The 27,577-nt window shown below is 49.0% G+C and overlaps 1 protein-coding gene across 1 annotated transcript in view; it reads left to right on the top strand.

Moving 5' to 3' along the window:
* Positions 1 to 27,577, top strand: part of LOC149332595 (endothelin-converting enzyme 1-like) — a 60,479-nt gene that overhangs the window by 21,757 nt on the left and 11,145 nt on the right. The window contains exons 6-8 of the mRNA XM_089557536.1: positions 2,509 to 2,826; positions 4,139 to 4,336; positions 24,621 to 24,850. Coding sequence (XP_089413662.1) covers positions 2,509 to 2,826; positions 4,139 to 4,336; positions 24,621 to 24,850 — 746 coding nt within the window. The remainder of the gene's footprint in view (positions 1 to 2,508; positions 2,827 to 4,138; positions 4,337 to 24,620; positions 24,851 to 27,577) is intronic.

Below are 27,577 nucleotides of genomic sequence, written 5' to 3'. Positions count from 1 at the left end.
AAGCATGAGGACGTCTAACTCCGTAGACAGAATAGAACTTGTAGAGTTGTCAAAGTTAATAAATAAGCGCAAGGTAGCCGACATCAGGAAGTTTAACAAGGAGAAAATCGAGCATACTGTAAAGAGCGGAGGTAGCCTAAAGACAGTGAAGAGGAAACGAGGCATAGGTAAAAACCAGATGTATGCGATAAGAGACAGAGAGGGCAATGTCTTTAGCAACATGGACAAGATAGTTAAAGTAACCGAAGAGTTTTGCACAAATCTATACAGTAGTGATTGCAACCAGAATGTTACTTAGAGAGGCAGTAGAACACAACAATGGGACGTCCCGCCAGTAACGAAGGAGGAAATAAAGAAAGCCTTAGGAGCAGTGCAAAAGGGGAAAGCAGCCGGTGAGGATCAGATAACAGAAAATATGTTGAAGGATGGTGGAGAGATTGTGCTCGAAAAATTAGCCACCCTCTATATGCAATGCTTTGTGACCTCAAGCGTACCTAGAGCTTGGAAAAACGTTAACATTATCTTAATTCATAAGAAAGCAGACATCAAGGACTTGAAGAATTACAGGCCGATCAGCTTATTATCTGTTGCCTACAAGCTACTTACTAAGGTAATTTCTAATAGGGTTAGGACAACCTTAGACTTTAATCAACCAAATGATCAACCATGATTTGTAAAGGATACTCGACAATAGGCCATATTCACGGTATCAATCAGGTTACAGAGAAATGTGCAAAGTATAACCAGCCCGTAAATAGAGCGTTCATTGATTACGAGAAAGCATTCCACTCAGTAGAAACCTCAGCAATCATGCAGGCATTTTGGAATCCGGGTGTAGAACGCTGTTTATGTGAAAATATTGGAAGAAACTTTTTAACGATTGCACGGCTACTATAGTTATCCATTAAGTCAGCAATAAAATTCCAATAAGGGAAGGTGTCCGGCACGGAGACACAACGTCGCCTATGCTATTCACTGCCTGTTTACAGAAGGTATTCCGGGTCCTGAAATGGGAACAGTTCGGGATAAGAGTTAGTGGAGAATACCCAAGTAATCTGCAATTTGCAGAAAACCAAAGTAACATTCAACAGTCTAGTAAGAGAGCAGCAGTTCGCAATTGATGGCGCGGTGCCCGAAGTAGTAATAGAATGTCTATTTAGGGCAGGTAGTGACAGCTGATCTGGATCATGAGTAGGAAATAACTAGAAGAACAAGAATGGGGCGTAGCGCATATGGCAGGTTCTCTCAGATCACGAATGGTAGCTTACCAATATCCCTGAAGAGAAAAGCATACAAGAGCTGTATCCTACCGGTACTCACCTATGGGGCAGAAACGAGGAGGCTAACAAAGAGGGTTCAGCTTAAGTTAAGAACAACGCAGCGAGCTATGGAAAGGAAAATGATAGGTGTAACGTTAAGAGATCGGAAGAGGGCGGAGCGGGTGAGAGAACAAACACGGGTTAATGACATCCTAGTCGAAACCAAGAGGAAGTGGGCTTGGGCAGGGCATGTAAGGCGAAGGCAATATAACTGCTGGTCCTTAAGGTTAACGGATTGGATTCCAAGAGAAGGCAAGCGTAGCAGGGGACGGCAAAAGGTTAGGTTGGCGGATGAGATTAAGAAATTTGCGGGAATATGGTGGCCGCAACGGGCGAAGAACAGGGTTAATGCGTTGTATTTTTATTGTTTTGTACACAGTGTCATCTACGTGACAATGTATGCTTTGCAATTGTATCCCCCCTTCAAAAATGCCCTCAACGGGTGCTGTAGGTACCTGAATAAATAAATAAATAAATAAATAAATAAATAAATAAATAAATAAATAAATAAATAAAAATTGGAGAGACAAGGGAGAGGCCTTTGCCCTGCAGTTGGCGTAGTCAGGCTGATGATGATGATGATGATGATGATGAAACCTCCTCTAGAGCTTGCAAGCCAGGTTCTTACGCAGTTCAACGTCTGGAATATAGGGAAACCGTTCAAAATTAACCCACCCCTGAAAACATTCCCAGAATACTAGTCAAGGCCAAGATCACTTGGGAAAAACGAATACCACCAATAACATTGAAAGTCTGTCATGATCAAAGGCCCGCGCATGTACACGGAGTGCTCGTCCATGTTACCCAGAAAAACATGAAAAAAGAAAGGAATAGACTAGGATCCAGCAAGACCACTGTTCGAGCATTAGGCTTTGAAGATCGGGCAGATAGAATAAACAGAGGCTTCTTTGGGCCCTCTTTTTTGAATGCATTTTGCCAGCCATTTCGCTCAGGGTTGAGTGTGTGTCTCTCCAATTTAATTAATACCGCTCGTTGTTTTGAAGCGATCGAAAATTCGCTGCGCAAATGGGCATAGTTCCGTGCGATGGGGATATCGTTATACAGATCCGACAGACGCGTACAATCGGTCTTCGCTTCCTGTAGCTGTCAGTGTGTGCTGAGCACGAACATGACGTGCGGTGGTTGTATTGCAGAAAACTGACGGTTGTCACTGCGGGTCTCATTCCAGCCCAATGGCAGGGGTTGATCCCGAACTACACTCTGGATCTTGAGCACCATTTGTGGCTGTGGAGCAACGCGACTGCAATCGTCGTTCTCTTCAGTGGCGTCGCTCCATTCAAGGGCGTATCCCCCATCAGCCTGGAAGACTCTCGCCTTCTGCTGGCTTGGAGCGTTGTTCGCCGGCTTTTGGAGTTTTCGCATGGCCTGGAATTGAGCACGGCGGCAAAAAAATACGAGGAGTTTGCACATCCTGTGGGTGTATACTGCTACGGGAAGGTTGTCAGCTTGATGTCACTGGCAGTGTACAGGCAATACTTCGAGAAGTGTTAGTATTTCTATTTTAATTTCGACAGCGTAAGAAGCATGACCAGAGTCGGGGGGTTTGAATGTTGGTGTCTCAGTGATGGGACTTGTGATGTGAACCATTGATTGTTTGCAACAGGGGAAAAGAAAAAAACAACAAAACATTGTTTATTTGTAACGCGCTGAGCGCAACATATTTAACATTAGCGCTAATATTCTGGACGGTGAAGACATGATGCATGCTTCAAGAATTTGCTTCCCGGCATATCGCTGCTGAACCACGTGATGTCCCCATCGCGGAGTAATGCATAGATACAGGAAATGGAAGGAAAGTTAAATCTTGCGGAAGGAGGCTCAGATGGGATCCCTGATACCTGTTTACCTTAGAATTTCCCAGGCCGCAAGGTAAGCTTTTGAGAGGTATAATCGGACACTTGCTTTACCTATCAAACCAACATCATCCTGAGGAGTGAGAGAGACTTAGTCTGGCCGTGGAAAGATTTTCAACTGTGGCTTCTGACAAATGCCAGGTTTCAAGGGCCAACAGCCGGAACTGGGTCCGGGGGCTCTCGAGCAACCCATCTCGAGACTTGGAAAAAGCACCTTGGCGCACATATATTCACTTATAAAAAAGAGACGAGGAGACAACGGACAGGCGCCAACATCCAACTGGTTATTACTCGAGAAAAGCACATACATCAATAGCCTCAGATTAAGCCCACGTTTTCACTCCACGTGCCTTATCGCAGCCGTGACTTATCGACTCGCACTATCATTATAGTACAGAAAATCGTAACTCCACCGCATACAATTTCACTGATGCGTCACTCATGCACAAGGCTGCCTTTGTTTTGTGTGAAAGGCTTCCAATAAAAGCCATGGCTTTTTGATCTTGCTTCTGCCTAGAGTCCTAGCCTTTTCCAGTCGATATTCACACTTGTTCGTGTTAACTTCGCTGACGTAATCGGCATATTTGGTCAGCTATTTGGTATAAAATTTATTTGCGACTTTGTCTGGCATAAAATTGGCGCCCTGCCATTGTCTCCTCGTCTGTTTTGTGTATGTGAATTCATTTGCACCAGGGTGGTCCTTCCAAGTTTCAAGACGCTAAACGAACTCGCCCAGCAACATGCCTTACTCATCAACTCATTTTGCCTCAAAGTGCGTTACAGCCCCATTCGGTGATAAAGGGCGCCTTTGCGAAACTGCCACTTGCCAAAACTTACGTACGTCCTGAACACTGCCAGCAGATGAGTGCTCAATGCCTCATTGCATGACAGTGCTTGTCGCTCGATGGCTGGCCTCCCATTCTCTGCGAACAATTCTTCTTACAGTCGTTCCAGGGCGAGCACTCTCGGCAGCCCGGCAAATTCTGCTGAACGTCAGGTCATCCGTCGTCCGGAAGATGGAGACGACGGACTGGATAAAGCCGCCTGTGCAGAACGTCACACTGGAAAAGGCTAAAAACTATGGCTTCATCGTGGGCTACCCGGAAGCGGTCTCCACCAACACCGCTGTGGAGGCACTGTACGGTGAGCACGAAACTGCCCGCTGAACAGAGGGAACACTGAGTACTTCTCTATAATATGTTCGCTTCTTAGTCGCCTGGACTAGTCGATTCGTCAAGCTATTGATTCAGTGAATGGGAAGTCGACTCTTAGCATGCGATTCTATTCAATATTTTCACGGAATTGTTTCTACTCTGCAGGTCATGATTAACCTGGTTCTAAAGCGGCTCTGAGTGAGGCGATAGCTGGAAACCGACCGAGAATGGCAACTGACACTTTTATCTTATTTTGCAAGTGTGGTCGTTAGCCATCAAAGAAAGGGCATATGTCTTATACCGGTGACACACGCGCACAAGAAATGGCAGTAAATGCTGAAGGCGTTAAGTTTGTTAATGCCATAATTTTCGGATTTGGTGCTACACGTCCACATTTAATGCGATTATCGAAAGTGACGATGACGATAACACTCGCAAGGTAGTCAGAAGTTGATCTGAATATAAACATTCCTAATGAGCACAATATGTCGGGATGTTGTTCAAATGTAATTTAAAAACGAGTTTTCAGAAAATACGGCTGTTCCTGCTTTCCAAATCGGAAAAGTAGCCATAAACTCGCATGCCAGCACATAAGCCGAGAGTACCTGTCAGTAAGGCTGGTTAAAATGGCGTTCTTCGCATCGAAAATGCGGTATAGATGCCTCATCTGACTGAAAGTTAAAAATTAACCATTCCATACCCGATAGGAAGTTGTTACTAACAAAGTTGCATGCTTTTCTGCGTGTGGATTGGGAACGAGAGTACGCATTCCACGGGCGAATGAGTTGTGGCGAACTCAGTAGGTCGCGAATGGCAGTATGGCTAATGCCATTAAATCTATACGTGTGGCACCACACCGATGCCATTAAACCTTAAGGCAGTAAGCACTTAATGCCATTAAATCTGTCCGTGTGGCACGGGTATTAAAGAACGAATTTTCACCTGTAAATCAAGCGAAAGTATACTCATATGAAGATCGTGGGTGGATAATACTGGCTAAAAATATGTTGCATGCTTAGGATGCGCTTGGACGAAATATGCAGGATCCGTCAGTAAAGTTCAGCTCTTGTACCGCATGAAAATCAGGCTGTGTAAATATAAAGCAAATCTCTGGGCTAATCGCGCTAAAGCTGCATTGTGTACCAGGAACAGAAATTATTTTTAAGAACTTAGTTTTAACGCGACAGGATTAAGGGCCTCGAGTGGCAGAAAAGCCGGTGTCGTCGTTTGTGACATTGGTCGTGAACGAAAAATCCCAGAAGCATTATAAAGTAAATCACAGTAAGAAATTGGTTCATTTGGGGAATCGAATCATGGCCTCCGGAGTGCCAGACGAGCGCGCTAACCACTCCTACACGCGAGCTCTAGTGCTCGGAATGAACAAAGGCGCGTCTAGTGAGTACAGTGGTGTCTTAGAAGTGTGCTTTAGAGAGATATACTTCGGTGAATATTAGTAATTATGAGCATGGAAATTACAGAACTCGCAGTTAAGCGAGTAGCAAAGAACGCTTCAGCAACTTTTCCTCTTCGCTTGGCGCTCACGTAGCGCCATGAGGCGGCGCCCACTAAAACCTCCTCCTCGTGATGTATGCCACTGCCCCAACAGATAGCGCGCGACGGCAGCGCCTCCCGCTCGTCTCGTTCGGGCCACGGTGTAAGAATATTCTTACACCGTGGCTCGGGTGCAGTGGGGCCTTGCGGGCATAGAGTTTCTTACTATTACCTAGAGGGAAAGCTGGCAACCCGTCTAAGGGAGTTTGCATAGAGGCCCCTCGAGACCACTTCAGACACCACGGGCGCTCAAAGCATCATGGGGCGATGAGCTACTGACTGCAGAACTTTAACTTTTTGAAAAAAAAATAATGCAAAAATAAACGCTATCCGATAATCAAAAATGTCCTAACATTCAATATCCTTTTTGTAAATTTCAACAAACGAGCAGAAAGTGTAAAGTTTGCCCAAAATAAGAGATGGCTAGCTCTCCTATTGGCCAAGTAATGAACACTACAAAAACTAGTATTTCGTAATTAACAGGCGCACTTTTAAAAGTAAATATGTTTTCAAAAAAATGTTGTTGCTTAAACACTTTAAGAGGTTTTTAATGGCATTTCAGACAAGTGAAACCTGTTGTTGGCGTCGTGTGCTGTTGCGTTTTCATTACTATGGCTTTTTCACACTGCGTTCGCGCGAAAGTCTGCGCACACACGAACAGCGTTTTCGGAATGAAACATCTTAGTAGTGCCACTCCGTGTTCCCGAAAAATTACGACTGTGCCGCATCAAGTAGCTCACCGCCCCATGATGCTTTGAGCGTCCATGGTGGCTGAAGTGCAGCGCCGCCAGCTTTCCCTCTATGTAATAGTAGGAAGGAACGAAGGGAAAACTTTATTTACACTAATGGTTTTTCCTGCGGTTTGGGGGAATCTTCAGAGACGTTTTGGTTCTACCCCCAGGAGCCTTCTCTGTCGAAGTCGTCCGCCTCTAATCAGTGGTCGGTTGCCCTCAGTCCAGGGCTCCGCTGGCCACTGCCGCCCGTTGAGCTCGCTGTACCAGACTTTGTTGGTCTTCACAGTGGTCGCTGGACAGCAGAATCTCCCACTGCTCCGCACTCGGCTTTTGTATTTTGGGGACCACGTGTATGTTTTGGCAGGCCCATGTGATGTGGTATAGAATGGGTTTTTCGTCGCACCAGGGACATTTGTCCGTGTATATCCTAGGGTGCATTTTGTTTAGTATATGTAGGTTTGGGAAAGAGCCTGTTTGTAATTGTCTCCAAGTGGCAGCTTCCTCTCTGCTGAGAGATTTGTGCGGTGGGGGATATCGCATTCTTCTGCCTCTATAGTTTTGTAATATGGCCGAGTATTCCCTGGGTGCTGGCGCTAGTTCCGCGGTCTCGTCGGATGCTCGGAAAGTAATGTATCCTCGAGCTATCCTGTCGGCCTCTTGGTTCCCTGCCACCCCCGTGTGCCCCGGTACCCACACAATTTTGTGTGAGATCTTGCCGCTTTGTTCTTCCTTGTTTTTAATTCTGTCGCTCGCTGCGAGGAGTATACGGAGCGCGTGACGACCTATCCTGCCATTCATGTAATTTCGGCAGGCTGTTTGAGAGTCCGTGAGTATTGTTAGTGACCGCCCGGTTCTATAACCCTCCGCCACCGCTAGAGCAACAGCTACTTCCTCGGACTCTGCAGCTGTGCAGCCTCGGAGAGACGCGCTGGTCATTTCGCGTAAAGACGAATCGACCACCGCCGCTACAGCGATTTTGGTATCTCCTCCTCTCCAAGACGCGTCTGTATACACGGTCGTGGCTTGAGGAGCGTATGTTTTCTCAATGAATTCGGCCCTCGCTTCTCTTCTGCCTCGATGGAGGTTGGGACCCATGTTTTTTGGTATTGGAGCTACCTTGTGGGTCTTGCGAAGCTCGTCGGGGATCGTTCCCGTCCTCGACATTTCTTGCATCTGGTGGCGGTATCCGAGCCTCTGCAGGAGCGCTCTTCCAGTCGTTGTTTGCAACAGCCTGTTTTTGCGACTCAAGCTGCGCCTCTCGTAGCTCCTCAAAGGTGTTATGTAATTCCAGGGCCATGAGTTTTTCTGTAGACGTGTTGCGTGGTAGTTGGAGCGCTGTCTTATACGCTTTCCGTAGAAGGGCATCCGCTTGTTGTTTTTCGTTTTGTTGAGGCACTGGTAGGGTAGGCTGTACGTGATTCGACTAACTACTAGGCTTCTGACTAGTTTTAGTGTGTCCTGTTTACGCATGCCATGTCGCGTGTTGGTGGTGTGGGTGATCATGCGTGCGACTTGTAGCGTTGTTGCTTTCAGTAGGGTAAAAGTGTGAGTACTGCGCTGGTTGAATTGAACCCACATGCCCAATATTATTATTGTTGTCTTTTCGGGTATGGGCATCCCTTCTAGGTAGACGTTGAGTTTTAGGTCGTCGTTGGTTGGGACGGTCCGGTTTTGCTTGCCTCTCCAGACTCTCAGCACTTCCGATTTCTCGGTCGAGCATGCGAGTCCTCTTTCTGCGAGGTATTGCTCTACACAAGAGGCCGCTTGCCGTAGACTTTCTTCCTTCTCTCCGAGACAGCCCGTGTTTGTCCAGACTGTTATATCGTCAGCATACATTGCATGCCTGATGCCTTCGATGTTCTCTAGTTTTCGAGCCAGGCCTATCATAGCTATGTTGAAGAGTAGGGGTGAGATAACTGACCCTTGGGCTGTTCCCTTGTTTGGAGTGCGAATTTTGTCCGATCGAAGGTCTCCTATGCCGATGGTGGCAGTTCTATCGGACAGGAAGGCTTTGACGAAGCCGTGGATTCTGCGTCCGCAATCCAGGTTGTCTAGGCCCGTAAGGATCGCTTCGTGGCTGACGTTATCGAATGCCCCCTTGATGTCCAGGGCCATTATGACATTTTCTCCCGTCCGAGGTACGTTTCGCAGGACATATTCTTGTATTTGGAGGAGAACGTCCTGCGTCGAGAGCTTCGCTCTCATGTAATTTTGCAGTCTTAAAGTTACAACCCGTTCGTAGAGCTTGCCAAGGCACGACGTGAGTGATATGGGCCTGAGGTTTTCAATTTGTAGCTTTTTACCAGGTTTAGGTATCATTATTACTTCGGCGTGTTTCCAATCTTCGGGAACCGTCTCCGCCTCCCAATGTTTGTTAAGAAAGCTGACGAACTCTTGTATGAGGTCGTCGCTCAGGTTGCGGATTAGGGCGTTGTCGATTCTGTCCGCTCCGGCTGCCGTGTTTCTGGTGGTGTTTCTTACGGCCGCGTAAACCTCTTCCACAGTTATGGGGCGGTCGTGTTTCTCGTTTTCGGCTCCTCGATACGTTCCTTGGTATCGCGCTGGATTGTGATCGCCGAAACATTTTTCTCGTGCCTTCTCCAGTAGGGCGATGTCTGATCCCTCGGAGTGGATGAACCTGTGGTTGGCTTTATTGTTTTCTGATTTTATTTTGGTCGGATCGATTAGTGCTCTTAAGAGATTCCAGGTTCCGGCCGTGCCTAGAGTTCTCCTAAGCGAGTCGCTGAGTTGTTCCCAATTTTGTTTCGCGAGTTGCATCGCGTATTCTTCCGCCTTTGCCGTAATTTCTGCCATCTTTAGTTTTAGTTTCCTGTTGCGTTTTGGCTTCCGCCATCTTTTGGTGAGACTGCGTCTCGCTTCCCATAGTCTCAGGAGGTGGGCGTCTACTTCGGGCGTTGCTGTCGTTCTCCTCAGACTTTTTGTGCATCGTTGTCGCGTTTCTCGCAGCATGCCGCTCCATTCCTCCAGTGATTGGATACCGCCTTCAGATTTGTTGCAAGCCCCGCGAAACGCGTTCCAGTCAGCGATTTTCGCCTGTCCAATCTGGCGTCTTATGGTGTCGGATGCTATTTGTGTTCGGAGGATAAAGTGATCGCTGCCTAGATTTTCCATCATGTTTTCCCACTGTGACTCTCTGCTCTTCCTTACGAAGGTGAGGTCCGGGCATATGTCCGTGCTCACGCTATTTCCGATTCTCATGGGGGTCGCAGGATCTGTGATCAGACTGCAGCCAAAGTATTCCTCTACTTCCACTAGTGTTCTTCCCTTGATGTCTTGTTTCTGGTATCCCCAACTCCTGTCCATGGCGTTGAAATCTCCTACGATGATGAGTGCATTTTCTTTGGCCAGCTTGTGCGCTCCATAAAACAGTTCGAAGAGTTTGGCTTTTCTTTGTCTCCGCGGGCTGTACACGTTCAGTAAGAACGTGCTGCTTCCCTTTCGCTTTTTCGGAATGAGTTCAACAAGCGAGTGTTCAAAGTCGGTGTCGGTGATGGTATCGTGCCTGATGGCGGTAATGGTTTTGCTGACTAGGACGGCCGCTTTACCTTCGTTTTAGCTCTCGTAAACCTCGTACCCTTGTAAGGTCGGCTTGATTCCAGTCTCTTGGAGCGCAATTACATCAGGAAGTGTGAGTTTTGTGATTATATATTGTTTTAAGAGGGCCTGCTTTTTGCGGTAGCCTCTGCAGTTCCATTGCCAAATATGTAAATATTCTTGTTCTTGCCGATACGTATTGATCATGTTTACGTGTTACTGCTGTTGCCTTGTTCGCTTGCAAAAGCTGTTAGCGCTGGACGGTTGTACGCCCTTTCCCTAATGTTTTCGGTATATTTTTGTTTTCGAAAAGCGCTTCTGATCTCTGAGATCTGCCCTTGGAGTTGTACTTGCATCTGTTGCATTTGCGATTGGATTTGCTGCATCATATCCTGCATCATCTGCTGCATGAAATGTTGCATTCGTCTTTCAAGGTCTCCTTCGTTCGATGCCTGAGGTTGTCGTTTTGGAAGGGCTCTAGTGTAGAGTTCCCGCTGTTGTTCCTTTAGTGTTTTTGTGAGTTCCTCGACTTTGCGTTCGAGCTCGTTTTGTTTGATTCGAGCGAGTTCTAGCTCGCGTCTGAGCACATCGCTGTTCGCGTCCTTCGGTTCTGTGACGCGACTGTCTTTGTTGTTTGTGTTGTTTATGTCACTACCCTTTCCCACCGAGTGTGAAGCAGTGGTAGAAGCCCAGCTCACCTTGCTGCCGCTTGTCTGGGAAAGCTTCTTCTTTTTCTTTTTTCTCTCACTTCTCCCCCTCCTGTGGGCCGGCTGGTGGTAGAGGCGGGAAAGAGTTGGACCTCGATCGGCTCCTCGATGTCTCTCCCTCTGAGCTGAGCCATCGTTTGGGTGGTCGCCCGCGTTCGTCGCTCTGTCCTCTTCCTCCTGTGGGCTTTGGCCTCGCTTTTTTCAATCTCTCTAGGCACTCCTTGGATCCGGTCCGGTGTGCCTTGCCACAGATTATGCACTTGGGCGCGCACTCGTGGTCGTCGGGCGGGTGGAAACTCCGCACAGTACGCACACAATAATGTTCGGTGTGGGGCACACGTCGGAGCGGTGTCCTGGCTGGAAACAGACGTAACACACTTGCCTAGTGGGGCGGTACTGGTAGCATGGTACTTCTCCTCCGTAATATATGACGAATTTCGGCAAGACTGGGCCGTCGAACGTGAGCACTGCCGTCTTGGATTTTCCGAGCATCCTTGCCTGAAGTATGGTCACTCCTTGAGTTCTGACTCGTAAGTGCGCTTTGAGTTCTTCAGGAGGGGTACCTGGGTCTACACCGTGGATCACGCCGCGCAGGACGTCTTCCGGTGCTGCCACGTAAGCGTTTACATCATAAGTAGATCTTTCCGTCGTATTTGAGACGGGTAATGTGCCGCACTAGCTGAGCCGTTTGCTCGTGCGGGGTGCTAACGATAATGATATTGGATCCGGTGCGAAGCCTTAGAAGGAGGTCCTCGTCCTTGCATTGCTGGCCGCACGCCATGACAATGGCACGCGCTACTTGGTGGGTGGTGAGGGACTTCACCGTGAGTCCTTTCTTAGGTCGAATAATGATCTTGTAGTCGCTTCTGGGGAGTGGCGGCATTCTTCTCCTAGGCCTGCTCTGCTTCCTTGATCCATTCTTGTTGCAGCCGGTCGCATCACCCACTCTATGCGTGCGGGGACGCAGGAATCACGCGGTGAGTGGCAAACACCCACGAGCGGCTTGCTGTCCGTTTGTTGGCGCCAAAACTATGCTGTTGTCCGTGGCATCAGGTTTGTTGAGAGGCCTCCTAGGGACTCCGAGTGATTTGTCAGACGGTTAAGGTGTGGTGCTGAATGGGCGGCGGCGTTCCGCGGACTCCTTGGCTGGCTGAGACAGGCTGTCGCTTTCCACTCCTAAAGGCGAAACTTAAGCGTCCTCCAACTTTTCTCTGCATGTTAGTACGTCTGTACGATACAGTACCCAAGACATGTATCCAAATAAAAAAAATGGTTGGTGGTTTAGCATTTCTAAGTACGGAATAATGAAACCAAGATTGAGGTGTCCACTAACCAAGGCAGCCAGTTATGCACGTCTTAAATTTTTCACGGTCGATGCAAATTTACCAACTCACGCCAACGCCTATTGTTCTCGTGCCGCGTTTCTGCCGCTGCGCTGTCCACACCAGCGCATGCAGCGCACGTACGCCTGTCAATACCACAACATAGCGCGAATAATAAATAGTCTGACAGTATTATTATTTGATGAACATAGCACCAGTATTAGTTTGACAGTATTATTATTTGATGGAGAAACGATGTACAACGCATTGCGCACAGCGCGAGAATGTGTTGCAGCTTCGACCGAGGCGTGTTCTGCTGCGGCGATGGCGTAGCTGCTGCTCTCGAGCAGTTGCCAGGGGAGCAGGTCTCCTCGCGCTACCCCAGGTTCGAAACCCAGTCGCGGATATTAATTTTTTTATTTCATTTTTCACAAGCCGACAAACATCGCAGGATCTTGGTCGCGGTTTACCCGCCGGAATAGTTCTTTCGAACTAATATGTGCTCTCCATGCTTGAAAATGCCGCCTCGATGAGTGCGAGCTGCCTATATAGCAGCGTTCAGAAAATCAACAAGGGAGTTAAAAACCTCAGGCTGCTTGAGCCAACGGTTCGACAAGAGGACTTGTCTTCACCCAGACGAAGACAAGTCCTCTTGTCGAAGCGTTGGCTCAAGCAACCTGAGGTTTTCCCCTCCCTTGTTCATTTTGTCATCGCCAAAGACCATCTACCACACCCTCTCTCTACCATATATAGCAGCGTGTTCCTCATGCATATTCTTGGTGTTTATCATGGGGCTTAAATTTGAACGCCTATGCGAGCCCGCGTTTAGACGAAGAAGCTAAAGGTTCCGATGAACTATACCGGATTTTTTTTGCAAAAACAAGTAAAGCTTTCTTTCTTGGTCACACAGGGATTGTGTTTTACAGAGGCTTGCTTTCGTCTAAATGGCAACATTCTTTCAAAACATGGCGTAATAAAGGCACGGACAACACGGGATAGAGCTTGTAACGCCCACTTTTGTGCTTTTGTGCTTTCTTTTCAAAGGATTTTTCTAATTAATCATGCGTGGGGTAATATATCTTTCGATCTGTTAATTCTGGCACGGACATCTGTAATTTTTTTTGTGGTCCATTTAAAGGCGCCGCTAAGCGCTGTATCATTTTGGCTGCCATGCTAGACCGGCTCCGCGGCCCGGTTTTAAAGCCTTAAAGGCCCTGCCCACATTTTGTATCTCCCAATCATGCTGCACTGCTCACATGATTGGTTTACCGAGAGCATGGTCAGCCCTCCAGCTTCCGTAGGGCAAAACGCCCTTTCCACAAACACAAACGCACGGTCGTGCCAGCACGTGTGGAGTCGAACATTCTCTCCGCCACAAAATAAAATAAAAACAAACACAAATATACATTCGTGCCAGTACGTGCGTGAATCGGTACCGTGGGGCGGGGGACACCCGTACTTCACAGCGCGTCCCCGAGCGGCCGCGTTCCAAGAAAGGAGACGCTTCGCTTTTAGCGCTCCAGCCGCGTTCCGATGACCCCTCGTACAATACCGATGCCTTACACGCCCTTCCCAAGATTCTACAAAGGGCTCAAATGCCACTTTTAGAATTAAAACAAAGGGATCGGTACGGGTCCCAAAACCACCCTGTGGGTGACATGCCGCAGCTACACCAGCACTGGCACCAACAAAACCAAAAACAAAAAAAAATGCACACGGGCACCAACACAACATTACGCCAAATGCACACTTAAATACACACAGTGGCATGCCTGCCGTGCGCCGTAACACAGCGTCCAAGTTGGTGCGTTGCACCCAGTTCACCACCTCCAAGAGCACACACATCCTCACGAATGGGCAAACATGCACACAGACACTCGCGACTCGAGCGTTCACAGCACTCGCCCAATGTCCACGTGAGCCTCCTTAGCCGCACCGAGCGTCGCTGTGTGCGTTCGAGCCACTACGCGTCTCAATCAATACAATTAACGCCTAACTGGTAACTCAGTCATTAGGCTGGCGCCACAACGGGGCGTGAACTGAAAAGATGGTGCCCTCCTGGATCAAAAACGTCCTGGTCATCGATAGGTGAAAATCTCTGACCATGCGACACCCTTGAGGGCACGCTCTCTTCGGCGCACCAATACGAGACGCGTGCTGCGTAGGGAGCATAGCCTCTGTCCAGTGTAATCATATCAGTGCGGCCGCTTCTGCCACGCGGGATTCGGCGTACTGCAGCACTGAACGTACTGCTCCACGCGTTGACTTTCAACGTGAAGGCCACGCACCTGCCTCCAGCTACTCTGCCTCGCTTGGAGCCATTTGTACCTTTACTGCACGGGCAAACCTTGAAATTGCCGCTCCGTGCTTGATCGGCGCTTTCCGGCTTCGTGGTATAGTATGAGGCTGCATGAGCTCCCTGGCAGTCGCCCGACCCCAATTTGCACCGTGGCAAGTCGCCGTGCATCTCCCCGTCCTCGAATGAACTGATCGGACGCCCATCGGGTGCGTTCGACAATTCCGCGGCGCTCCGCCCGGTAGACGCAACAGGCCCACCTCCGTTCTCTGGCTCGGATGGAACGCTCTTTCCATCAATAACACTACGGGGCCCTTCATGCCCTATGACCGACACAGTGTGCCGTTCCAGCAACGCTAGACTTTCTCCTGTCACTAGCTCCGCGATCTGACATCTGTCGTCGCTGGCCCTTCCCTGCTGAGCTAAATGCTCTTTTCCGCAGCTTGCTTGAGACTGCGTTTTTGGAATTGTGAGACTCTTCCAACAATCCTGAACACGCGTCCGCGTCCCTGGTGTCATTTGGGATTGAGCTAACCTGGGCGGCCGGATCCTCGGAGTGCGCGTTCACCGACTCGAATACCGCGACGCTGCGTTCCGTCATGATACTTTCTTCACGAGAGATTACAGTTTCGTGGAAAGCTGGCTCTCTCTTTTCTTCTGCCTGGCTGTTTTCTTGACCTGTGCTTGACAGGTCTTTGCCTTCGCGTTCCAGCACAGGCGGCCTCTCCACTCGGGACTCGGGCAAGTTCTCCCTGGCTAGTTGACCAGGGCCGGCTTGCACGAAACAAATAAGACCGGCTTATTTCCAGTCTAATCTTATTCGCGGTCTAAAAGCTCTCTCGATTTTGAGAAAAGAAAATGCGCATTGATGGTTCACTTTGTGAGTGCCTCAAGTGCGCACGACGTGGACTAAAACATTGAGTTACCGAGCTTTCAGTCGGAGTTCGTGGTGCATTTGAGGTGTCCACTGACAAAATGAACCAGCTATGCGCCTTTCCTTTCTTCAAAACCGAGAGAGCTTTTAGACCGCGAATAAGATTAGACTGGAAATAAGCCGGTCTTATTTGTTTCGTGCAAGCCGGCCCAGCTCTCCTAGACTCTTTGAGCTTAGCCAACTCGAGCTCTAGCTGCTGGCGCCTTGCTTCTAACGCCTGCAAATCCGGAGGTTTTTCCTCGCATAGCGGCGCCTTTCCTCCATTCACTTTTGCAAGCTCAGACTGATAGTAAGCTAAGCGCGCCTTCGCCAATTCCACTCGATACCTCACATCGAGTGAGGGCCGGCTTGGATAACTCTCCATACCGCCTTCCGTACCCCTCAGCTGTCCTACCGGCTCGAACACAGGGACGTGAACAATGCGCCCAAGGAAACTCACGGTTTCGATACGTCGATCCGCATTGCCAGCTCCTTGGCGTCGGAGTCCACCTCCACTTTCACCGCACGCTGCGATGAGCTGTCGGACGCCGCTGGTCGTGTGCCCGCTGCTTTCGCCTTGCTTCGCGACGCCGGTGACTGTCGAGTTATCGACGCGCTGCTTTTCTGGACCGTATGCAGTCCCGCGTCGCCGGACTACTGCCGTGGTCCTTGCATCCTTGCCGCCGTCTCTCCGCAGGTCCGTTCTCGAACGCTGACCTGTTACCTTGTCGTCGCCTTTCTCCCTGCCTTCAAGTCTTCTTCCTGCGCCGTCTTCCGATGGCCGCAGGATCCTGTCGACTGCGCCAGTAAATTTTCAGGTTCTTCTACTCTCCTTGCACCAGGGGTGCCCCGTCGGAGACGGTTGGTTCCAACTGGAAGACTGAAGCTCTTCGCACCAGGGGTGCCCCGTCAGAGACGGTCTTGTGTTCAGTTGAGACGCAGGGGTAAGGCGAACACTTCAAATTTTATGTACAGTATTTACAATAGATACAAGTTAAGGCACTAGAGACAAATTAAAACAGCAAAGGACAAACAACAAAAAGGTGGAACTGGCTAATACTAGGGGAGGCCCCTACACGGCGTTGCCGAAGATGCGTAGCATCTCACCTTAGCGCAGAACCCCGTTTCCGGCTCCGGGGCCCGGTTTTAAAGCCTTAAAGGCCCTGCCCACATTTTGTATCTCCCAATCATGCTGCACTGCTCACATGATTGGTTTACCGAGAGCATGGTCAGCCCTCCAGCTTCCGTAAGGCAAAACGCCCTTTCCACAAACACAAACGCACGGTCGTGCCAGCACGTATGGAGTCGAACATTCTCTCCGCCACAAAATAAAATAAAAACAAACACAAATATACATTCGTGCCAGTACGTGCGTGAATCGGTACCGTGGGGCGGGGGACACCCGTACTTCACAGCGCGTCCCCGAGCGGCCGCGTTCCAAGAAAGGAGACGCTTCGCTTTTAGCGCTCCAGCCGCGTTCCGATGACCCCGCGTACAATACCGATCCCTTACATTGTCGCTGTGCGCTACCGAGTCTCTACGACAGTCGGTATTGTTATCGGTGTTTTCCTAGCTCTATCGAGAAAGTACTTTGTCAAATTTAAATTCAGCGAGGCCGAGAACTACGGTGATTCTGTCGTTCGACGCGGCCAGTACATCTGATGTTTTCGCCGCTTAGTTTTGAATTGCTTGAGGGCGCGAGTTAGCCCAACGCATCGTTTCAGTTCTTCCCTTGCCTGGTTGTCTCTCGTCTTCGGCCGTGTCTGCCGTCAGAGCGATATCACAACACGCTCTTGGAATCCTCTTGAAGAATCCCAAAAATCGGTCACAATGTTCTTGCGTAGTGCTTTCTGTAAATCCTGATGAACGCGTTTGAAAAGTGGCTTAAGAATGGCGCCTCGGCGCCAGCAACCTCAGCTAGCGCTTTGTTATCGGTGCGAAAGTTGGGAATGTATAACCGAAGGAAACAGCACGCGCACCTGTTGAGTCACTCTTCATTGCGGAAAATGACTGAAAGTTCTTGCATCTTTTCCGGTGACTCAATGGATCTGGCGTTTGGTTGTCGATAGCGACACCGCGGGATCGAATCGCTGCCTCAGAAATAGAATTTCCTTCTAAAGTAATTGTAACAACAGTTTTGTGCTGTACGATAACGCTAGTTAAAGAACCCCATGTGGTCTAAATTATTGTATAGCCCTCTGTAACGACGTTCCTTAAGGTTCATGTGTACCTTCAGATGTTATCAACACCATAATTTACAGCAACCACTGAACTTTAAAAAAAGCTTAATCTTTAACGCAAGGTTCAGAGTTTCATTGTAGCATGAATAGTCTATTATGTGCGTATTTAAAATTGTGCACGTTTCATTTCATCATACCTTGCATGTGAATAAAAAAGCGAAAAGCCTTTCACATATTGCACATCAGAACCAGAGGACGGTGACGATTACTATATTGACACATGCCTTCCTTAGAAGATGAGGAGGAACGCAACGGGCCATTGGAGAAAGACGAAGTGACTCTGCTCCGTCTCGTGCTGACTTGACTGGCTGCCGGTGTTCCTCGGCGCAGGAGACTTCTTTGTAACGTTACGTTACAAATCTGGTGGAGGTGCTGGGTGCGCTTCCAGCGCATAATCTCCCTCACACTACGGAGCTTACTCCGGTACATCAGCGCCTCGGCCTCCGCCTACGTGGAGAGCCCCCGGAATTTGGACCCCTTCCGATCGCTACCAGGACGACGCAGCCTCGGGCCCCTGTAACACCTGCGGCAATGACATCTGAGAGTAGGCTTCCCGCAAACATCATCTGCCATCAGCCGCGAACACCACCGTCTTTTCATGGAGACGTGTTCGAGGACGCCGAGGACTGGCTTGAGGCCTTCGAGCGTGTGGCACGTTATAACGGGTGGACCGATGAGCGTAAGCTCCACAACGTCTACTTTGCTCTTGAAGAGTCGGCGCGGACATGGTTTGAAAACCATGAGGCTTCCTTTCCATCCTGGGAAGCCTTCTGTCGTGACTTGAAGGCCACTTTTCAAAGCGCCGACCGCCGGGAGCGAGCAGAAGCTGCGCTGCACTCGCGCAACCAGCGCCAAAACGAGAGCGTGCGCATGTTTTATGAGGACATGACGCGTCTTTTCAAGCGCGCAGACCCACAGATGCCTGAAGACAAGAAGCTGCGCCACCTGATGCGGGGCGTGAAGCAAGAACTTTTCGCAGGACTAGTGCGCAGCCCACCGCGCACTGTTGCGGAGTTCCTCAGTGAGGCTACCACCATGGAGACGACGCTGCAACACCGGGCTCGTCAATACAATCGCGATGTGAACATCATTGGGTCCGACGCACTACCTATGCAGGGCGGTAGCGATATGGATGCACTACGCAACCTCGTCCGTTCTGTCATGCGAGAAGAACTGCAAGCACTCCGGATGCCTTGCAACACGCCGTCCTTTCCATCACTAGCTGAAGTCGTCCGGGACGAGGTGCGTATGGCAGCTGAGCGAGTTCTTGACGTTTCCTACCAGCTCGACGCGAGACCCACCTACGCGTCCGTCGTATACGTAGGGCTCCCACGCAGGACCACAGTATCAACACCGCAACTCCAGCAATGGAGCCGCAGGGTCCTCCTCGGTACACCCCTCCGCCAGCCTATCAGCGACCCCGTAAGAGTCAAGTATGGCGGGCCCGCGACCGTCGGCCTCTCTGCTTCCATTGCGGTGAAGCAGGTCACCTCTACCGGGCGTGCCCGTACCGCCGCGTCGGCCTGCGGGGTTTCGCACCGGACGACCCCTGCCCTCAAAATGGCGAGCGGCCTACTGAAATCGCGAGCCACCTTGCTGCGCAACAGCATCCTGTTACGTCCGGCTACCAAGAGCGTCGGTCTACGTCCCCGACAAGCTACCGCTCCTCAAGTCCGAGCTATCCCCGACGCCGACGCTCTCCCAGCCCTTGCCGGGAAAACTAATGTCAGCGGCCTTCGGAGGCAGGGTCGCTGGTGTCGCGAAATGTGAAGATCCTCCGTCCTCGTCACGCCGACTCGACGAGATTTCGCTGGGGTCAGGTAGCAACAGCATCCGACGGGCTACCTTCGACCGATACGACGACATTCCGCTTGGGACAGGTGGCGACAGCATCCGACACACTACCTCCGATTTGCGTGTAAAGATTGATGGAGCCGATGTAACGGCGTTACTAGACACCGGTGCTGATTACTCGGTAATGAGCCACGGCCTCGCCCGCGAATTGAAGAAAGTTTTGACGCACTGGTCCGGGCCGAAAATTCGCACGGCGGGGAGTCACTTGATTACCCCTGTAGGCAAGTGCACAGCGTGTGTCGCCATCCGGGGTTTTGTGTATGTCGGAGAATTCGTCGTACTTCGCTAGTGTTCGAAAGACTTGATCCTTGGCCTAGACTTCCTGCAGACTAACGGCGCTGTCATTGACCTGAAAGAAGCGCGTGTGACGTTCTCGACGAAACGGGCCGTGGAGCGCATTGAAATCGAGGATCCGGAACTCAACGTTCTGCGTATTGTCGACGATGACGTGAGGGTGCCAGCACCGTCTAGTGTGCTTGTTCTTGTGCGTCATGACTTGTTTCACGACTACGAGGGCATCGCGGATGGGCACCTCCCGCTACTTCTCGAGAAGGAGATAGCCGTTGCTCGAGGACTCGTTCAACTCCATAACGGTTGTGCTACTGTCCTCCTGACGAATTTTGCTAAGGAGATGCGGCACCTCGCCAAGGAAACGGCTGTTGCCTTCCTTCACGACGTCACTGCCTCGCCTCGTTTATGCACCGCCGGGGCCAACCCTCAAGAGGTGGCTACATCTTGCCGTCTCCTTCAAACCGTTAAAATTAGCCCGGACTTGACGCCCAATCAAAGGAATCTTCTTTCGGCTCTTCTGACTGATTTCGCAGACTGCTTCGCCACTGGCTCCAAGGTCGGTCGTACTCCTGTCGCCAAGCACCGCATCATAACCGATGAGGCCACGTTACCGGTATGCCAACGCCCGTACCGGGTTTCTCCCAAGGAACGTGAAGCCATTCAAACGCAAGTGGATGAGATGCTTGCGGACGACGTAATCCAGCCTTCGACGAGCCCATGGGCGTCGCCAGTAGTCCTCGTCAAGAAGAAAGATGGCACCCTGAGATTCTGTGTCGATTACCGGAAACTAAACAATGTGACCAAAAAGGACGTCTATCCGCTCCCCAGGATTGATGATGCCCTCGACCGTCTACGCGATGCCAGGTACTTCTCCTCATTAGACCTCAAAAGCGGATACTGGCAAATTGAGGTGGATCAGAGACACCGACAGAAGACTGCATTTGTGACGCCCGACGGCCTATACGAGTTTAAGGTGCTTCCGTTTTGTCTTTGCTCTGCGCCGGACACGTTCTAACGTATGATGGACACGGTTTTATCAGGTCTGAAGTGGTAGTCGTGCTTAGTTAGAAGAAAGATGGCACCCTGAGATTCTGTGTCGATTACCGGAAACTAAACAATGTGACCAAAAAGGACGTCTATCCGCTCCCCAGGATTGATGATGCCCTCGACCGTCTACGCGATGCCAGGTACTTCTCCTCATTAGACCTCAAAAGCGGATACTGGCAAATTGAGGTGGATCAGAGACACCGACAGAAGACTGCATTTGTGACGCCCGACGGCCTATACGAGTTTAAGGTGCTTCCGTTTTGTCTTTGCTCTGCGCCGGACACGTTCTAACGTATGATGGACACGGTTTTATCAGGTCTGAAGTGGTAGTCGTGCTTAGTATACTTAGATGATGTCGTCGTTTTCTCGCCTATTTTCGAGCAACACCTGGACCGGTTGCGCATTGTGCTTCGAGCACTCAAAGGCGCACAATTAACGATCAAGCCGGACAAATGCCATTTCGCTTTCAAAGAACTTCGCTTTATCGGCCATGTTGTCAGTGCACAGGGCGTTCTCCCTGATCCCGACAAGACTACCGCAGTGTCAAATTTTCCACGTCCCAGCGATAAAAAGGCACTTCGGCGATTTCTGGGCCTTTGCTCTTACTACCGACGCTTCGTCCAAGATTTCTCCAAGATAGCTGAACCATTGACAGCACTAATCAGAGAAGACATACCCTTCCTGTGGGGAGGCGATCAAGAACAAGCTTTCCAGGAGCTCCGAAGCCGCCTCCACAGGCCCCCCATACTCGCCCATTTCGATGAAAACGCAGCAACTGACGTCCACACTGATGCCAGCAACGTTGGCCTTGGGTCTGTACTTATCCAGTGGCAAGATGGCGTAGAACGAGTTATAGCTTACGCGAATCGAACACTATCCCGATCGGAGGCGAACTATTCAACGACGGAGAAGGAGTGTCTTGCGGTAATCTGGGCCATAAGCAAGTTTCGACCATACCTGTATGGACGACCCTTCCGTATTGTCAGCGACCATCATTCGCTGTGCTGGCTGGCCAGCCTCAAAGACCCGTCTGGACGCTTGGCTCGATGGAGCCTTCGTCTTCAAGAGTATGATGTTATCGTTGTTTATAAGTCGGGACTTAAACACCAAGGCGCAGATTGCTTATCACGCGCGCCCTTAGACTCCGCTGCAGTGGAAAACGCCGACGATTTTCCCTTCATTGGGGCCATTGCTCAATCCCATATGGCTGATCTTCAACGCAAGGACCAGGAGCTGGCGCCGCTCGTCGAGTACCTAGAAGGCCGCGGTGGTCGGGTACCGCCTGTTTTTCGTCGTGGCTTGCAGTCATACACTTTACGAAGTGGGGTTCTCTACAAGCGCAATTTTCAAAGATCACAAGAGACATTCCTACTCGTAGTACCTATGAACCTAAGGCCTGACATCTTGAGCGCTTGTCACGACGAACCATCCGCCGGCCACTTGGGAGTTAGTCGCACGTTTGCCAGAATTCGGGCGAAGTATTATTGGCCGAAATTATTACCTTCAGTACGATCTTATGTTAACACCTGCCGTGACTGTCAACGTCGAAAATCTCCCCCATGAAACCAGCCGGATTTCATCAGCCTATTGCTCCACCGAAAACTCTTTTCCAACAAGTGGGAATGGATCTTCTTGGCCCTTTTCCAAAGTCAACTAATGGAAAGCGTTGGATTATTGTCGCGACGGATTACCTGACCCGGTATTCTGAGACCGCGTCGCTCACAAATGGAACTGCCACCGAAGTCGCAGCATTCTTTGTTCACGACATCGTATTGCGCGATGGCGCCCCGGCTATTATTATTACCGACCGTGGGGCAGCTTTTACGGCCCGCCTGACTAAGGCAGTGCTGAATCTTACACACACTAGCCATAGACGGGCCACGGCGTACCGCCCGCAGACTAACGGCCTGGTGGAACGGCTAAACAGACCTCTGGTCGACATGCTGTCCATGTACGTGGATATAGAGCATAAGACCTGGGATCAAATTCTCCCATACGCCACGTTCGCATACAATACGGCACTTCAAGAGACGACGCGGATTACTCCCTTCGAGCTTGTCTTCGGCCGCCGAGTGACCACTCCCCTGGATACGATGTTGCCCGTATACCCCGACTGCGAAAGTGAACTTGATATGGACGTCGCTAGTTTTGCTCAGCGTGCAGAAGAAGCGCGGCAGCTGGCACGGCAGCGCATATACCTACAACAGCAACTAGACGCTGATCGCTACAACCAGGGACGGCGCTTCGTATCCTACGAGCCTGGAGACTATGTATGGATTTGGACAACCGTTCGCCATCGCGGACTGTCTGAAAAATTACTGCGCCGGTACTTCGGACCATACCGGGTCCTGCGCCGCATCAGTGACGTTACTTACGAAGTAGAATCTGCAACCCGGGACCCCTCAAGCCGCAGACGACGCAAGCTCACTGACGTTGTACACGTCGTCCGAATGAAACCCTACCACGGCCGCCCTGCTGACCGATCTGCAGGCTGATAGTGCCCCGTTTTCTGTTGTGCTCCTCCTGTACCAACCTAGCCCACTATCTGTCAGCCCGTAGCTCACCAGTATGCTTCTAGTCGGCCGCATCGAGGCGATGCTGCAAACAAGGGGGGCAATGACACATGCCTTCCTTAGAAGATGAGGAGGAACGCAACGGGCCATTGGAGAAAGACGGAGTGACTCTGCTCCGTCTCGTGCTGACCTGACTGGCTGCCGGTGTTCCTCGGCGCACGAGACTTCTTTGTAACGCTACGTTACAATATTTTTAATCGGCGACACTGCCATAGATTGCGTAACTGACAGCGCGTAATTGACATTCATCGGTAAGCGGAGAATAAATATGCCTTCCTCATTTACAACTGCCAGAAGCCCTTTGCCAGTGACTGCACAGTGCTTGTCTAAAGAAATTAACGAAAGCATTTCGAGAAGTGGGCGCTCTGCAAACAAAAATACAGCCAGGAATGCCCATTTATAGCCATCCCTTCTACTAAAGGAGGACACGTCGTAGCTAAAAATGTCACTTCTTCGCGAGCTAGAACGAAAGGGAAAAGTCCTTTTGTTTTTTTCCAAGTGCTGTCATTGTCGGAAACTGGACGGGTGTGAAGCACGGAATGCAACGCCAAAGTACATGTGAATAAAACAATGGCCCTTAAAGTTCCGATCTAGTCACTTATTCAGTCATAGTGACGTTAACGACTGCTATGTGTCGTGGTCCTATACGCCATGTCGACGTCCCAGGTCCGCAGTCACCTTTTTCATCGTGGCCAAGAAAGTGCTGCTGCCACCGAAACGATCTCCTCTCGTCCTGTTTGAATCATTGCATTGAGAATTTATTGCCAACTCCATTTTACCTCGTTAGCTGTATGTTTTTAACTGAGGGGGGGGGGGGGGGGGGGGGGGACGCAGAAGGTTGGCGCCTATGTGTTTTCGAGCTTCCGCCCTCCGGAGGCAACTTTCGGTGGATGCACCCAACCACCCACTCGTCTCAAAAGCCTCCACCCGTCAAAATCCCACGTCGCTTGTCAACGAAAAAGTGATTCTAAATAAAATTCGCAGGTGCGAAGGGAACGCGATCAACGTAAGAACGAAATGTACAACCAAAACTTCTGGCACAGGTTTGCCTTCTCACATCGTACAATCAATGGTACATTTGTTCGTTAACCGATATTTGCATATCGGTTAACATGTATCATCTTGTATGTCTTGTAATATCTTGTATGAAATGTGGACGGGCGCTATCCTTTCCTTCCTGCCGTTCCCAGTTGACTTCCCAGATGTCGGAGCGGGTTTCATGGATGCCTACTTGGAGTCGCGCCGCGTCCTGACGCACCTCAACGTCAGAGGGGTTACCCTCCCATATTTCGTGGCTGAAATCGCCAATGCTAACTATGACCAGAGCAAACACACCATCACTGTCTATCCTGGCATTCTGCTTCCGCCAGTGTACATCAAGGACGGCCCGGCTGCGTTCAACTACGGTGGCTTCGGCCAGGTATGTTCTGACAATACCTTTGTGTTTTCAGAGAACCGCATGACGAGATATAACTAAATATGTTCCGCATTTCAAGTAAGCTACATTTTCAAAGCCAGTCTGGATTACGAGATACGGCACGCTGAGACTGAATCTACGGATTCCTATGTCGTCATATCAAAAGTGACCATTTTGTAATAGTATTCTCTCCTTGAAGGCCGTGCATCACAAGTTACGATGGGAAATTAAGGGCCTTAAGTGCTGTGACCCAAAGGCTTTAACGATAAATACATTTACCTAAAGCCCTATGCCAAATGGCGTTTCACCTAAAGGCATTTACCATAAAGGAGTTGGCCTAAATGCGTCTACCATAAAGGAGTTTGGCAAAATTTCTTCAACTTAAATGCCTTTTTGCACGCCTTAAAAGACTTTTAACCTAAGGGCGTTTATCACTGCCATTTTCATTAGTAACCTTTATGATTATTTAGTAACTTCCTTTATGGAATCCAAGTTTATTTTGTCTCCCAAACAGAAAAATGGAGCCACTCCATAGGTACCACTATCATTTCCATTGACTATCGCTTTCAGTAACTCTTAACTGCTACTGTCTCGTCTCATCTTTGCTTTATTGCCTATGATCACCCATTAGTACATTATGGCCCAGTGCTGAAATAATGCGAGCTCATGGGAACGTCACTATGATTTTCGGAGCACTGTTGCTGGAAAACAACGGCGGGTTTCGTGTTCGCTGTATGTATAATGCTTTAGTATTCAAAGGAAACTTTTTCAGGCGGCATCTCAGGACACAATTCATTCACAGCATGTTTGCTTCTGTGCTCTGTCTGAGAATATGAATCCTAGCCTGTTGGAGGGCAAGAAATTGAGATATGTGTTGCTTGGTTACCCAGGAATGGCAGCTTCAAACTCTCGACGTATATTTTTATTTTTTCTTTGTTACGTTACCAACCAGTCCCAAAGAATTTTACGAGAAAGTGAGGCTGAAACAGAGTACTTTTGAAATGAGGAAAAGGAGTACTTCCGAAAAATTTAATGCAAAAAAGCATTCCTTTCACCGTCGAGACGTTAATGGTTCTTTTTAATTTGGACTCCGCGTAACTATAACCAATTTGAATTTATTTATTTAATTTATTTATTCATACTGTAAGCTTGCGCCAAGACAGGAGTTGCGATTGTTGAACATTATAAAGCACCATACAAGGCAACAATGTACAATCAGACATGGGACAAATGGGTGCATGGTATTTAGCGTAAAAATTAACATAACAGAAATTAATCAAAATTGATTTGCTTAACACCATGCACAAATGAAAGCTACAAAAGTAGCGGAAATAAATAATCAAAAGCAAGATGCAATACATAAAAAAATCACCGCCTCAGGAGAAATACAAATAATACTTCCAGCAATTTAAAAAATAGTGTCCCCAGCAGGCGTCAACAGGCGACAGTAAATTGTAACAACTATTAAGAATTAATGACACATAATATAGGTCAAAAACATACGAGTTCAAAACAGTCACAAATATTTCGCGAGGGCGTTTGCCAAAGCTTTTACACCCGAGCACTGAACAGCCTCTTTTGGTAATTTATTCCACTAGCCAATAATGTGAAGCGGAAAGGAATATTTGAAAGAATATGTTCTAAAATCCAGCGGTGTGATATGTTTGGAATGTTACGTTCTCTTGCCAGAAGTATTCAGTGGCTTGGTGTATCGGTCCAGACGGACTTCATTATCAGCACTCAGCATACGAACAAAGATTATGAGCCTGTTGAACTACATTTTCTGCTTCACAGTTGTCAGCCCGGCCCTGTTTCTAAGTTTAGACACTGATGGGGTTCTAGAGTATGATTTGGAGATAAATCTTAGTAGTGTGTTTTTTATTCATTCACATTTTGAAATGTATTGTTGAATGTACGGTTACCAAACTTGACTAGCACAATTGAGCGCTGGAAGCGCAGTCATCCCGTAAACTATTATTTCTACCTCTGCAGTGGCATCACGAAGTTTTCGTCACAATAAACAGTGCTTCAGCATAGCCTTACTGTAAACGCAGTCAGCGTGTCTTGTCGAGTTTAGGTCTCGTTTAAGATAAATTGCTAAGTATTTTACATTGGCTATTTGAGTTGATGCTGCGCCATTGATACTGTAAGGGAAAATTAAGGGGTCTTTTTTACGTGTAATGCGCATAAAAATGTTTTCGATGCATTCAGTTCCATTTGCCACTCGTCACTGCAGGGACTAATTTTCTACAAATGGTTACTAAGTTCTTGCTGGTCAGAAGAGGAAAATATATTGAAAACAGGTTCCTTTCCGATTAGAATTAATGAATCACGTTATTGATATCTCAAATAAACACCAAAGAGTAAGTAATCATTTGCTAGGAGTGAAGAAAATATATTTAATTCCTTAATACTTGCAGCTCTTATTTTCTAGACAAAGAAGTTGATGAATATAAATATCCATGTTGTCGAGACACCACAAAGACGAGAACGGAGACGTAGAAAGACAGAACAGGGGCTCTCCGCACCTGTTTTGTCTTTCTACGTCTCCGTCCTCGTGCTTGTGGTGCCCCAGTAACGTGGATCCGTTGCAACTCGCTCGATTTTCCACCATTTTGCATTATAACTAAATGTATGAAAATTAAGGGTGCTATTTTGAGTCGATCAGTGTCACCTGCTTGAGAGAATCCTGCAGTAGTTCGATATGGAAGTCCTGAGTGTGCTTATCTG

Source organism: Amblyomma mixtum, chromosome 8 (assembly GCF_055824585.1).
Source record: "Amblyomma mixtum isolate Tamu chromosome 8, ASM5582458v1, whole genome shotgun sequence".
Classification (NCBI taxonomy): Eukaryota; Metazoa; Arthropoda; class Arachnida; order Ixodida; family Ixodidae; genus Amblyomma; species Amblyomma mixtum.
The sequence above is the reverse complement of the archived record's forward strand: the minus strand, read 5'-3'. Positions and strand labels throughout refer to the sequence as shown.